The sequence below is a fragment of the Hemicordylus capensis genome, chromosome 1 (assembly GCF_027244095.1).
Source record: "Hemicordylus capensis ecotype Gifberg chromosome 1, rHemCap1.1.pri, whole genome shotgun sequence".
Classification (NCBI taxonomy): domain Eukaryota; kingdom Metazoa; phylum Chordata; class Lepidosauria; order Squamata; family Cordylidae; genus Hemicordylus; species Hemicordylus capensis.
Window position 1 is genome coordinate 329,465,194 of NC_069657.1, and position 13,758 is coordinate 329,478,951.

At 39.6% G+C, this 13,758-nt stretch overlaps 1 protein-coding gene across 11 annotated transcripts in view; it reads left to right on the forward strand.

Moving 5' to 3' along the window:
- Positions 1-13,758, forward strand: part of PRDM1 (PR/SET domain 1) — a 125,643-nt gene that overhangs the window by 92,303 nt on the left and 19,582 nt on the right. For 9 of the 11 annotated variants that reach the window (XM_053284888.1, XM_053285047.1, XM_053284963.1 and 6 more), the window contains one exon: positions 6,309-6,557. In XM_053284888.1, coding sequence (XP_053140863.1) covers positions 6,375-6,557 — 183 coding nt within the window. In that variant the 5' untranslated portion in view covers positions 6,309-6,374. Of the gene's footprint in view, positions 1-1,016; positions 1,110-3,845; positions 4,615-6,308; positions 6,558-13,758 lie in introns of those variants that run through there. The other 2 variants (XM_053285204.1, XM_053284645.1) reach the window with 2 other exon arrangements.

Consider the following 13,758-nt stretch of genomic DNA (forward strand, 5'->3'; position numbering starts at 1 on the left):
CAACTAGGTGTAAAAGAAGCTTTCCATACGAAGTTGACTGCTGACTCCAGCCCACACCAAGAAATTATCAGAATAGGTGCATGTAAGCAGCTACAACTGAGGGAAAGAATGAGGTACCATGTAATTTTTAAAAACACTGAAGAGATCATCAGAACTGCACTGTTTGAAAATATTGCTGATGAACTTGCATTGCTATTATACAGCCAAGCCAAAAATAAACTTTAAGGAATCCAGGAAGTGTTTTGAACCAATAATTAGTGTTCTCTATAATTAAAGGCAGGCACTGAAAGTTGAATGTATTAATTCAGAAGTCTCCTTGCTAGGAAGCTCACCATCCCTAAGTGTGTGGTGGTGGAGTGTGTGTGTGTGTGTGTGTGAGTGAGAGAGAGCGAGAGAGCTCTCAGATCAGTTTTAAATGCACTCTGATTTTTCTCCTAGAAGCCTTCTATCACATGAAGATTTCTCGACTGATATTTGTAGTCTGCAGAGTAGAGTGATCTTGCAAGACTGTAGAGTCTGCAATGGAAAGATTAATTTTCTTATGTGAATTTATTTCATAAATGTATAGTTTGTGAAAGATCCACAGAGGCCTGAATCCTCACGGTCAGCATTCCAATCAGGGTTGCTCCTTAAATGTTTATAACCATAAAGATTCTTACATGGAGGAAATGGAAAATTAAGGGATTGTTGCTGCCATTGATGTGGTCAGTCAGTCCCTGACCTTGTTTGTATAGAGAGGGAGGATGTGAAAATGGCTGTGCTTTAATCGCTTGTGCACTTTAACACCCTCCAGCTTTCCGAAGAAAGTTTTGTCTGTTGGAGCCAGCTTCTCGGACTCGCTGCTCCGTTCCTCTTGCCCCCACCCCCTTTTTGTAAATGACACACATGCACAAGCAAAAGAAAACGATTAAGAAAGCAGCAGCTGCTGCTAAGGCAGGAGTAGCATCAGCTTGCTGTGGAGATTGTGTGCGATAGCATCAAAGGAAGTGGAGCGGGTGGAGGGAGAGGGAGAGTTTCTGACATCAAGGCAGTTAGAGTCATTCATGATTTGCTGCTGGGCTGAGAGCTGCTGCACACAGAGTCCTGTCTGAGAAGTGCTGACTAATAAGGTAGTTGAAGTTTTCTGTGAGCAAAGAGGGAAAAATGAAAACATGATTAAAAAGTCCTTTTTCTGAAATGAACAACACTGAGATTGCAAATTCTAAATGATAGCACTTATTGCTATGAAAGCGTCCTATGCAAAAACCTAAAATTAAACTGCCATTCAAACAACACATCTCAAGACTGAAGTGATACAGATAGAGGTTGCATGCACACACACATACATGCACACCCTGCTGCGTGTATTGCAGCACATACATCCAAACACTTAGTTCTGTGAAGAGATTTCAAAAAATCCATCATACTTAACTACCTTAATGCAGAATATCTCTGATTGGCCTGTGTTCATCTTTTCTTTATTTAGCAAGGAATACTGAAATAGACTAGTTCTGTTCCAAAATTACTATTGATTAAGATTTACAGGGCACTAAGATAGCATATTTAGGATAAATGTCTTTAGCCATCCCAACAACCACAGTGTGTCATACAAGTTTTGCAATTGCAACTCTTATGACACAGAAAGACTATTAATGTGATCAGTAGTATTCAGAGTCAGCATCAGACTTGGAGAGAAAGAAAGAATTTCATGTCCTGTTCACATTATTATCACAACATCCCCTATAAGGCTGTGTTTTCCTCAGTAACCACAATTAGTAGTGTGTTTTAACTTCACCTAGGTGTGTATACATGATCAAGAAGTGCAACTGTGTTGAGCAATGCTAATTAACATTGTGCTACCAGTAGGCTTATGTTAGTGACTGAATACCACCAGTGTCCACAACTATGAGAACTTATTTACTCTCAGTATTGAACCAACAGTGTATATGCCTGTAATCTCCACAGTTGTTTCCATCAGTGGAAGCAGAATAACATACATAATTGGCCCCAAAACCCCACTGATGCTATTCTTAACTGTGAAATTCTGTTGTGTATGCAATTAATTTCTACATTGAAAAGTTGCTTGTTAATCATATTTTAAATCATGTTGCTTATTATACAACACATATTTTTTAAAATAATGAATGAACTAGAAAGCTCTGAGACATTGTGTCAAAGTGAGACTTACATTTTGGTATGACAAAATACCAAGCTGGGGACAAACCAGCTTCAATATGACTACATTGTTTTTCCACCCCATGTGAGGTGACTCAGGGCTAGTTCATGTTACCTCTAGCATGTTTGCTGCTACTGCATGGCTGGTTCACCACTGCAGCGACATCTCTAGGAAGCTATCATGTCAGTTGGGTGATTGATGTGGTTACTTTACCTACCGAGGTTGCCCCATCTCTTGATATACAATTTGCCTTCTTGTCCCATCCCTGGAAGGCAGCAGCATTGCTGTGGGAAGGGACCATGTTTGTCACATAACCCACATGACTGGTCTCTACAGATTTTACCAGAGCCATATGTAAAGCAGCCAAGTGATGGCAACTCCCAAGCCACCTTGATTTCTTAGGATGAAATTGGACAATACACGCCACAAGATGTTCCCTTCAACTTACACTGATAACATGGATTACTGGTCATCAGCAGCTTTCAAGCCAACTGATAAAACAAAGTTTGCCAAGTTCCTCCACTTCCCTAGGTTTCTGAGTAGTTGAAGGAATATGGCAATACATGACTTACTGTATATCTAGAGGTTATAACAAAGAGTGTGTTATTAAGCAGTCACTATGTGGTTAATAATCACTGGCTTCTACTCTCAGCATCAGTTAATTACCCAAATCAAGGTGGCCGGATTTCTCTGCTTTAAATGAATGTTTCTTCCTACTGCATATCCAATTACCTTTATACCCATCAGCATGATGCCCTTACCACCTTTCTTGTGGAATTACGTACAAGTAACAGTTAAGCCAGGACACTTGTTTGGCGCTGTTGTCCTACTTATGTCCAACGGCATAAGTGCTTCTCTATTAGAAGAGGCCAAAGGTCTTTACACAGATATGTACTATTCTCAGCACTGTGTCACCTAGAATGACAAATAATCCCTTTCACCATCTCCCATAAGAACTTCAGAAGGGTGAAGGTGGAACATGTGTGTCAGAGAGAGTGGTCTTTATAGGAGAAGAAAGGGGACTGCTTCTATGGATAATATAAATTTCCATGTGAACAGTTACTTGTGTTCGTATTTTTATAACAAGTCAAAACAAGTTTCTGCTTACATAAGAGGAAAGGCATGCTAAGAACACGCCTGCAGATGTGATGTAAAAAGGAAAAGTAGGAGACTTGTCCTTCGGTGAACCGACCGGTGTTTGTAATATTGTGAGTGGCTATAAATGGAGCTATGCATCATCATAGCTGTTGTGAGCTGAAGGATTCCTCAGTGAAGGGCCTGGACCACTGAAGGAAGTTGGGCATCTGGTTTGTTTGGTAATGAGAAGTAGGAATGCAAGGTCTATATGCTGAATAATAAACAAACAGGACATGGTATGCCATCATCACAGGATGTCCTTCCTTCAAGGCAGCACACTAACATGGAAAGGAGGGAAAAGAAATGACAAGAGCACATGGACCACTAATTAGTACACACCAATACTTCTTTCATTAGCAACGTGTTATTTAAGTGAACATGTGTAATAAAGGTTTTATATGGAGCTTTTGTTTCTCTTTTCTAACTATGTAGCAGGTGAGCCATTCTTTGAAAAACTACAAAGAGGGCAAAGCTACTTTTAGTATTTTGTTTAAAACTGATGTGTTTTAAAATAGCACAAATGAGATTAAAATAGGAAGCTATTTTTTTATAATTGTTGTAAGAAAGATTGCCTCTGAAATAAGCTGTCAATAAAATAAGCTGTATTGATGGCCTCACCGGGGGAAACCTTAAAATGGAGGGGGTTTAAACATTATAAAAATGCTTAATATAGAAGTTAAGAGCAGATAGAAGCATTATATTCTAAGGCTTGTAGTTTCCAAATATGTAATGCTGAACTTTCCCACTGGTTTAAAAATTGTATTTCTGTCTTCTAAATCGTCTAGTTCTAAGTACAGTACTGGGCACTAGCTTTGTAGAATACATGATTACATAGCATTTTTATACCACCCAATAAGCGAGTTCACTTTGCTTGGAAGATAAGTCAGGTGCAAACAGGAAAATCTATATTGGTGTGACTTAAGCAGAAAGCAAAGATTCCTTCCAGCTGGATCAGAGTTTCATTGGATAATCTCTGTGTGAGTTACAGGTATAGCCCCACCCCCTGCTGTTGGCAGCCGTGACTGTGAGTAAATCCCATGAGTGGCTAATAGAAACCTGAAACAGGGAGGAGAAAGGAAGACTTTGTTTGTAACATTCAGCCCTCCAGAGTTAGAGGTTAAAGCAGTAAGTGCAGCAGCACCTGTCTGACAGACAAGAGAGAGAGAAAGAAGCACAAGCAAAAGGAGTGAACTCTCTGGGTGTGAGTCAGTATAACTTTAACCGGCAAGTGGAAGGCAGAAGAATGTTTACTCTCTAGATATGTGTGAGACTTACCTGAAACGTGGAGCTGCCGACTGGAAATGTTTGTGGACTGTACTGTGGTAAGCAAACTGTACCTTTCTTCCTCCTCCCAAATTCAGGAGAGAGACAGAGATCGTTTTAGCACTCTTTTGAATGAATGTAGTACTGAACACATTGACAATGGCAAAAGTTCTCCTTGGAGGCTCTCACTTAAGTTCGAGGGACCTTTGTTTTGTGATGATTAATTCTTTCGCTGCTAGCGGCAACTGCCAGTTCATTGAGTTTCAGTATTAGTCCTCTTTCTTAGCCTACAGAAGTGTTAAAGAATAGATGTTAAAGATCTTGTTCAAATTGTACCATAGTATGAGGAATTGATCTCATTAAGGACTTTGTTGGAAACTGTGTATTAGACCTGCAAAGGTTGAATGCTGTGAGGAAGTGTAGAATTAAGCTTTCAAACTTTGCCTTGTGCAAAATATTTATTTTGAATTGGTCATATGACTCTCTTTATTCCAACCCAAATGAAAATCTCTGGAAGGATTAGTACAATGCTGGAAACTCAAGCCTTTTGTTTTGGAAATGCTGTAGTTTATCCAGTAACTTTAGATCAAGGAAAATAGAATGAAAGGTTGACATGATTCTTTTTAATGGATGTTAGCTTTCTGAACTAAAGTGGGAATGGAGTAACTGTAAAAACCATTCTACGCAGAACCTGAAGACTAAATGATATAACCCTGTGTTCGTTAGATCTTTAATTCTTTTGTTCTCTCCATTTTAAAATGTGGTATTTTTGTCCTTTCTTAATGGGAGTAAAACAGGAGGAGGAGGAGGAGGAGGAGTAATAAATAAACATAACATCAATTCTATAAGATAGGTTAATATAATCCTTATATTGGTGGGGGGGGGTGAGGTTGGGACAGGGCTTGCCTGGAGATATCTAGTAAGTACACAGCTGAGGTTTGGACCAAGGGCTTCCTGGCTTCTACCCTTGGCCCTTATTCTACCGTTCCAGTGATGCATGCCTGAGGATTGGTTTTGTTTAGCAATTTGTCTTTAATTCTATAAGAAGTCACAGAAAACTGCCTTTTTTTTTTTTTTTTTTTTTTTGCTCTGAGTATTTCTAGTGATTTCACATGGTCTGTTTCTGGCACGATGCTGGCAGGATACAGTCTCTCTGGGCTTTCCATGCCAGAGGATAAGAGGAAGTCAATAACAGGGGAGGGGGGATGTTGTTTTTGAAAGTTGTTTGTGTGTTAGAAGCTGGTGGGAAAGTTCAGCCTTCCCCATTTGGAAAAGACAAGGCTGAGTTCCGCTCTTCCAACATGCACTTTCCATTTTTAGCTCATTCAGACGCAGACAACAGTTCCTTCCTTTTCCTTTCCTTGTTTGTGACACTTTTCTGTTGCAGCTTTTCCACTAAAAAGTGGTCTTCTAGTCCTGTCTGAAGCTTTCTTGTACACAAAGTTCTGAGTTTGAAGATTAGACTTCTTTCTCCACCTCCCAACTCCAATCAGATACTGAGAAAAGGTTCTAAAGAGGCATAAGCAGGTGCTACTCTGATATATAATCTTTCTCCATTATTTTGGCAACTTCCTTATTTTTACCAAGTTGAACCCTTCAAGACATCGTTTCAGGGAAGGAGCTCCATTTACCCTGCATTTCTTTCCTCTGCTATCCCACTAATGCCATCAAAGTCCCACTAGATAGCTATTTAGGTCATACTGCCAGAGACACTGAGATGAGAATGAGAACTAAATGTGATTTTCTCTTCCAGGATACCACACTGTGTAACTCGTATATTGTGAATCGAGGAGCCCTGGGAAAAGGGACAAAATCAATAATGAAAATGGATATGAAGGATGCTGACATGACTCTGTGGGCAGAGACTGAATTTGAAGATAAGTGTACATACATTGTAAATGATCACCCTGCAGATCCCAGCACTGAAGGTTGTACCATAACCCAGGCCGAGTCGTCCTTGCCAAGGAACTTGATTTTTAAATATGCAGGAAATGGCAAAGAGGTAAGAGGTTTACCAAAGATGGTTACCTTTTGGTAGCTAAATCACATTACTGTTGAAAGCAGGAATGTTCTTTTGAGTGTTGCTTAAAACAAAACAAAAAAAAGTATGTACCACCAATTTTATATCATGGATATAAGTCTTGGGGAATATTCCAGCCATTGATACTTGCATGCTAATATCCTGCACAGAAAAATGCAGAGTTTCACAAGTAGCTTAGAAACAAAAAATCTCAACAGTATTTTTCATATATGTGAACTCCTAAATTACTTAAAATGCTTTTCCCGTAACATACTAATGAGAATATCAAAAATGGTATCCCATGCCGGTTTAGTAGTAATTCTTCCTAAGGCTCTAAGCTTGTGTATCCTAAGGACATGGTGATTCTGCACACACATTTCTTAGGTGCTTCTGGGTCAGACAGTGAAACATGATGATTGTATAGTAACTTAAAAAACAGTACTGGAACTAGGTTTAAAATTTTGTTAATTAAGCTGAGTTTGCTTAAGTAGGAGAAACGATACTTTTTTGTATCATTTTGATTGTTTTTCTTAGTGTTCTGAAATTATGGCCAGATCACTGAATCAGTATCCTGTGTTTATGTGACTTGTTTTTCTAGGGCAGTACACCTTTATTTGTAGTTGGGCGCGCAGGTATATTTCAGTCTACATCTCTGGAGTGGGTACATTCTTTGTTGTTGTTTCAGAAGGGCTGTGGGGGGGAAATTAGCTTGAATGAGCAATTGGTTGCCTGTTTGTTCCTTCATATAGAGTAGCTATTATACCTAGGCGTGATGTTCAGCTGGCTAATAATGGTAGGAACAGCCTATCACTTTTGTCCCTGTCCTGCAACTTGTGGTGGAACAGCTATAACCTGTGCTGCTACTATGTCTAAATAAACTGACCACAGAGCTAAAGAAGGGTGTAAATTCATTCCTTTCTAGTTATTAAAAGTATCCTCCTAAAACAAATGACATGGGAAGATTTGTATGACAAAAAAGGACCAGAACTTCAAGCAATCTAAACTGGCACCAATTATTGTTGCTGGAGTGGCCCAAAACTTGGTGTTAGACTTGTCACCTCTGTGGAATCGCTTGTACTTTCCCCCACTCTGCCCCCCCCCCATTGAATGTTTTGCTGAGGGAAGTAGAAGCTTCAAATATGTTTCTAGTGTATACTGTGCTATTAATTTCGATGTTGACGCTCTAATACTGTGGCAAATACATTTGATTGATTAGCCTGAGTACGAACTAAGATGTAGCCACCTGCTAGTGTCAGTTGGTTTGCTGGGATATCTCTGCTTGCTCAGTTTAATTTTCACTGTCACAAGTAGGCTGAAAAGCTCTCTCTGACAAAATTTGCTTGGTCTATGTTAATGAACTTGACTATATGCATATCATGTGCTTCCTTGCATAGCTTTAGGAATACGGTTGAGATCGTTTGAAGTTTTGAGCAATGGTTTAAGATACTGTATGATTTTTAGTTGTTCTTCATTAATTGCCATGTATCTGGAGCCATACTGGAAAGAATCTAGGTAGACAATATCTTCCATATGAACACGCACAGTATCCATGTACTTTCAGTTCTAGTCTTCTTTGCTACATGGAATAGAAGAGTAGAAGCAAATCTTATTCTTACTTTATTTTGAATTCCTTTCCTCCCTTTCCTAGTGCTAGCTGTCCATCTAGTCACATCTCAACATGATACAATATCCTGATGAAGTTAACACATCATCTCATAACAGCAGCCACTGTCAAATTGTTTTTTTTAAAAAAGCAGCAGTACTTAGCTACTTGGAAGAGAGTCTCATTGAAGTCAATGAAACTTGTGCTATTGTAAAATATGTATCTCTGTGTGTTTTACAGTATCTGTAGCTTTGTTTATGATATGCTCCCTCAGACCTTAACTACACTTCACAGTCTTTGTTCGTTCTCACAGCATAGCTATGAGAATAGTAGGTCTTTATCAATAGCTTAGGAGGAACAAGGGAGAATGACTTTAAGACAGCTGAGGTGGTATTTAGACCAAAATCTGAAGTCCGAATCCAATACTTCGTCCACTAGTCTATTTACACTGATCTATTAGTATTCATCCCCATAATGGAGATGGGGGAAAAGAGAAAATTACTCTCTACTTGTTCATAGTATCATACCAGTATAAGTCCATTAAGTCTAATAATTATTCCCAATTTGTCAGTAGAATGGGTTAAGAACAGTGGTCCCTCTAATTTTTTTCATCTCTGTGCAGAATGAGTTTTGTTCTGGGCAGCAGTATCAAGGCACTGTGTACACACATGCATTCAGAGTGGGGCTTTCCTAATTCAATCTGAGCAGGATCTAAAATTGAGTGGACATCAGAAAACCTGTGAGTGTGCACACATGCACATGCCTTAGAGGGAACAGTGGTGAAAAAGGGAAGCCTAACTGAGCATGGCTCTAAACTTCTAATAGATTTTGAGAACACAGCTCTCTCCTTCTTGGGAGGTGACTTGAACATTATCGCATGTCATGATGTGAGTAGCCTCTATTGAGAAAAACCTATTTATGAAATGTGATTGTTTATCATTGAAGACTATATTTTGAATAATAATCCAGTGGCCTAGATAAACTCTGGTGTGTTATATGTGTACCAGAGTGTGCTTGTGCTTCTATCCATGTACCTCTCATTTTTCTAATCCCAGAACCTCACCTTTGATTGAAAAAGCAAGAAATCTACAGCATGGCAAATGGCTGACCTTTATCAGGCATTATTTTAAGGACCTGATTTTTGTTCTGTAGTTCCAAGATGTGGTTGCATCCTTTTAAAGTGACTTAGTTCGGTTCTTACTTTTTAAGGCTTTATTATGTGTATATATAGCTATTCACCATATGGTGTGTCTAGCTCTTCTGTTCAGTGTCCACAGAGACAAACCATTTCTTTCAACTTAAATGGATGAGGGTACTAGCCATGAATGGACTTGGATGACCTATATATTAAGTACAGGGCTACGCTTGAGAGGGACTGGGATAACTTTGCCAAGTTTGTTTAGAAGCTATAAACCACTCTTCCAGCTGGAAGATCAAGGTGGCTTACAGGAAGTCAATATAATCATCTAAACAAAATATTATATTGCCCCATAAGCTATACCTCTGTCACGTACATTTCTTTCCTACGTTTAAAAGACAGTCACAAATTCTGTGGCTGTGTATATGCAAGCAGGAAACAATAGGAAAACATTTCCTCTCACGCCACCCTTTTTAGAAAGAATAAATTATAGGATGTTGAGCTGCATCATTCTTTCAGTCAGTTTAGCTGAAAAACAAAAGAAAGTTTGCATTGTTCAAAACAAAATGCTAAGAGAACAAGTCACCATGGTATTACTCGGGAAGTGGAGATTAAATTAACAGGGAGCTAAAATTAAACCATTCTTGCTTCAACACCTGGCCATCAATCCAGTTCCTAGTTGTTTGGTTAAGTCTGGTTTGGTATTATGCTAGTGCCCACTGAAAGATGCAGTAAAATGCACATAAAATAACCACCATCTTGTGCCTCATACAGGTTATCTCTACAGCCTTCTGCCTAATAAGGAACCCCCAGGTGTACATGTTCTCTTTTAAAAAATATACTGAAAATGAAGGAGTACTGTTCCTTATCTAGAGCTCCAGCTTGCTATGATGTGCTCCGTGACACAGTCTAGTGACAGAGACAAATGTGCTGAAATAGCAGAAAGGTCAGCAATGCCCATAAAGTGTCCAGGAGAGTGGCTTCTGTAGGGGCAGATGAAGCATGAGAGTGTTGAATCTTTTCAGCTGCTCTCTGCAGTGTTTATAGAAGGCATACAGTAGCTTTGCCCCTGCAGTAATTCATTAGGACCCTGGTCAGTTCCAACAGTTGTTTTCTTCCTGGGTTTGACAGAAATGCCGCCTTTTAAATTGCCTTTTAAGCATCACTTGCTTTCAAGCACAGTCGTAGAGGGGCAATGCTGCAACGTCTACACCTGAAGCGCACACACACAAACACATTGCAGTAGTTTCCCCTATTAACAAGAGAGAGTCAACATGGTGTCGTGGTTACGACACGGTCTGGGGAGTCACCTGGGTTCTAATCCTCCGTCCGTAATGAAGCCCACTGGGTAACCATGGGACACCACACTGTCTCAGCCTAATGGGGAGGAATGGTGGGGGTGTAGAAGGGGGAGAGAATGGGCCCTAGGAGTTTGGTTGGGATAGAAATGTTCTACATAAATAGGACTGAATTGGAACATTTTTGGTCCTGCAATGAAGAAGCAGCAACCTGTCTCTATTTTCTGTGTGATAAGGTGAAGTCACTGTATTCATGATGTGGTATACTGAGTCAAAAATTTACTTACTGTGCAAGGAACAACTGTGGCCCTTTACTATGTTCCTTTAGTGCTAGGGAACAGTGTCGTTCTGTGTTTCTAAGCATTAAGGGAATTATTGGTAGCAATAAATACCGGAATATTATTTCCATGGAAAAGCAAGATGTGCACAGTGTTATGAGATTCAATGCTGCTGTATCTTTACAGGAAAAAAGCAAATGTGTTGTTGTTTTTTTAATTAAAAACAAATTACCTCAGCAAACCATTGAAATATTCATATGCTCATGTTAAAGAGATGCTAAGTTGGTATTGTTAACATTCATAAATGTTTTCATAGGGCTTGTGATATATTAGCAAGTTTTATACAGCATTATTAAAAGCAGGTATGCTTTGACACCTTGTGGGAAAGTTTGAAATGTCTACTCTTGGCCTGTATTTGCCCAATGAGGCATAACTACTTCCTTTTCCATTTGTTTAGTAGCAGAAGTAGGAGTATTTTTCTGCTGTTTACAAACAACCCAAGGCCATCTGATTACTTACAGAAACAAGCATGGTAATGAAATACTGCCAGTACTCACCACATCATGAGTAACCATGATCTTGCTTGTAAACCCCAGCCAGAGCCTTTCCCTAGTTTTGGGCTAAAACTTAAGCTTCTGTAGAGCTTCTGTAGTGTATGAAGCATTGCTTAATGAGACTTTTATTTTTACCCTGAAGTTAAGACCATGGAAACACAATTCAGATGTAACCAGACTAAAGTGTTTGTTAAAGCATCAGCTTAATTATTGGTTCCTGAACTATGGTAGTGCCTTCTCTATTGTGAAAGAATTGCATGCTGTTTACAGTATCGCTGTAAAACTGTATCAGAGAAGCAAGTCTAGTAAGGCCCTTCCCAGACAAGCAACTTTGAGTTCAATAAACATACCCATTTGCTGCACACTGTCTAGGCATCTCCTCTCCCCCCCCCGCCCCCCTCATTTCTTACTGCACACTTTCCCAGTGCTGGATGTAAGAACATAAGAACAGCCCTGCTGGATCAGGCTCAAGGCCCATCTATTCCAGCATCCTCTTTCATACAGTGGCCCACCAGATGCCACTTCTGAGAAGCCCACAGGCTGGGGGTGAGGGCTTGCTCCCTTTCCTGCCGTTGATCCCCTGTAACTGGCATTAGAATTCCATAAGTTAATTATGAGCTGTGTGAAGAAGTGCACAGCTTATTCCTTACATTTCACTCAAGAGCAAGAGAGTCCCATTCTTCCCTAGAGTTCTCATCCAGTGCTATTGTGATTGCCATGAAGAATGTTAGGCAAGTGTTGGGGGCAGTTGTTGGTTATAGCCTATGAAGTGAATGGTAACAAGTGATGTAACTTTCACTTTTGCCCTACCTCATGGCTGTGCCTTTGGTTATTTCCTTATTTTAAAAATGTATTTTTTATCATTGATTTTTTAAAAGTCTGAACTTTCCTGCTGCATATGACCAGAATACAAGAATTCATTTGGCTGTCTCTGAAGCTAAAACAAATGTTCAGAACATCAGCCATACCCATACTTTCTCCCCCTTCATCCTGCCAATAAACTGCCAGTTGTGAAACTTTTATGTGGCGGAACCCCTTTTTCTTTAAAACAAAACAAAAAAATGGGGGGGGGATTTACCTTCTCATTGCTGGAATGCATGCCCATCAAGAACTTGGGGTAAGACAATAAATAAATAAATAAATAAATAAGAGTGAACCTCTTTAGCAAGCTAAGTCATATAACTGAAAGTAGCAAGAATTCTGAGCAGCATGGCTAAATGTTGCCTGTGCTCCCCCCACCCCACCCCGGCCTTGGCCACCAAGAAGCACATCCCACCTTTTCCATACATCCCATGTAAGTCATGGGAATAGGAGATCACACATTAATAACTCCAAGGGCATTGAGGGACAATTGCACAAAAGATAAAATACTGTTGGGGCATGCTTTGAATGATTGTGCAAAAAAACCCCGAGTGTTTCTGTTTGACAAGTTCCAAGTAATACCGATTCCTAGACGTTCTGAGAACTTTAGCATACTTCTGAATTAAAACTAAAATATCTGCGCGCGTGTGTGTGTATGTGTGTTTTTTTTAGCTATGTAAGAGCAAAAATCTACCCTATGGTAAGACTGCAAGCACACTTCGTATACTGGCTGTGAACTTTTCTTTAAAGTTTAGAAGAATGTAAATGAAGGTAGATGGGGGAAGCTAGAACATCTGCCTTTTTCACCTCTCTATGAAAAATGCATAGGAGTGACAAAAATAAACACAGTCATTGTGCATGTTCCTACTTGTATATATTTTTGAAAGTCCCTGTTCAATCTGTATTCAGTGTCAATGCTCAACTTGCTTAGGTATGTGTTTTCATGTATGATTTTAGCTTTAGAATCGCACATGAAACAATTGCCACAAATGCACCAGTTAGGCAGGACAGGGTTTTAGATTTCAGTACTATTCTTGTTCCATCCCACTCTAAACCAGTTTTGTTTCACACTGGACTATTTATTTGTCTGAAGGCTGTTTAGCTGCCCTCCAGAAAATTCATGAGTGGTGTTAAAAACCAAAGTGATAAATACAATACAATCACAAAATAATTCAGAATAGTATAGAACAAAAAGCATAACTACTAAGAATGCAATACTAGTGCAGACAATATATCTGAGCCAGCCCCACCCACATATGACTAATGATGTGAGCAAGCATATCCTTCCAGCACGCCATTCCCCTTCTCCTATTCATGGCAGGGAGGTTGTCCAAACCACCCCCTCACACACAATCTAAACACTACTAGTTGTATTAAATGCTCTTTCACAGGCTTCCCCAAACTGCGGCCCTCCAGATGTTGCTGAACTACAACTTCCAGCATACCCAGCC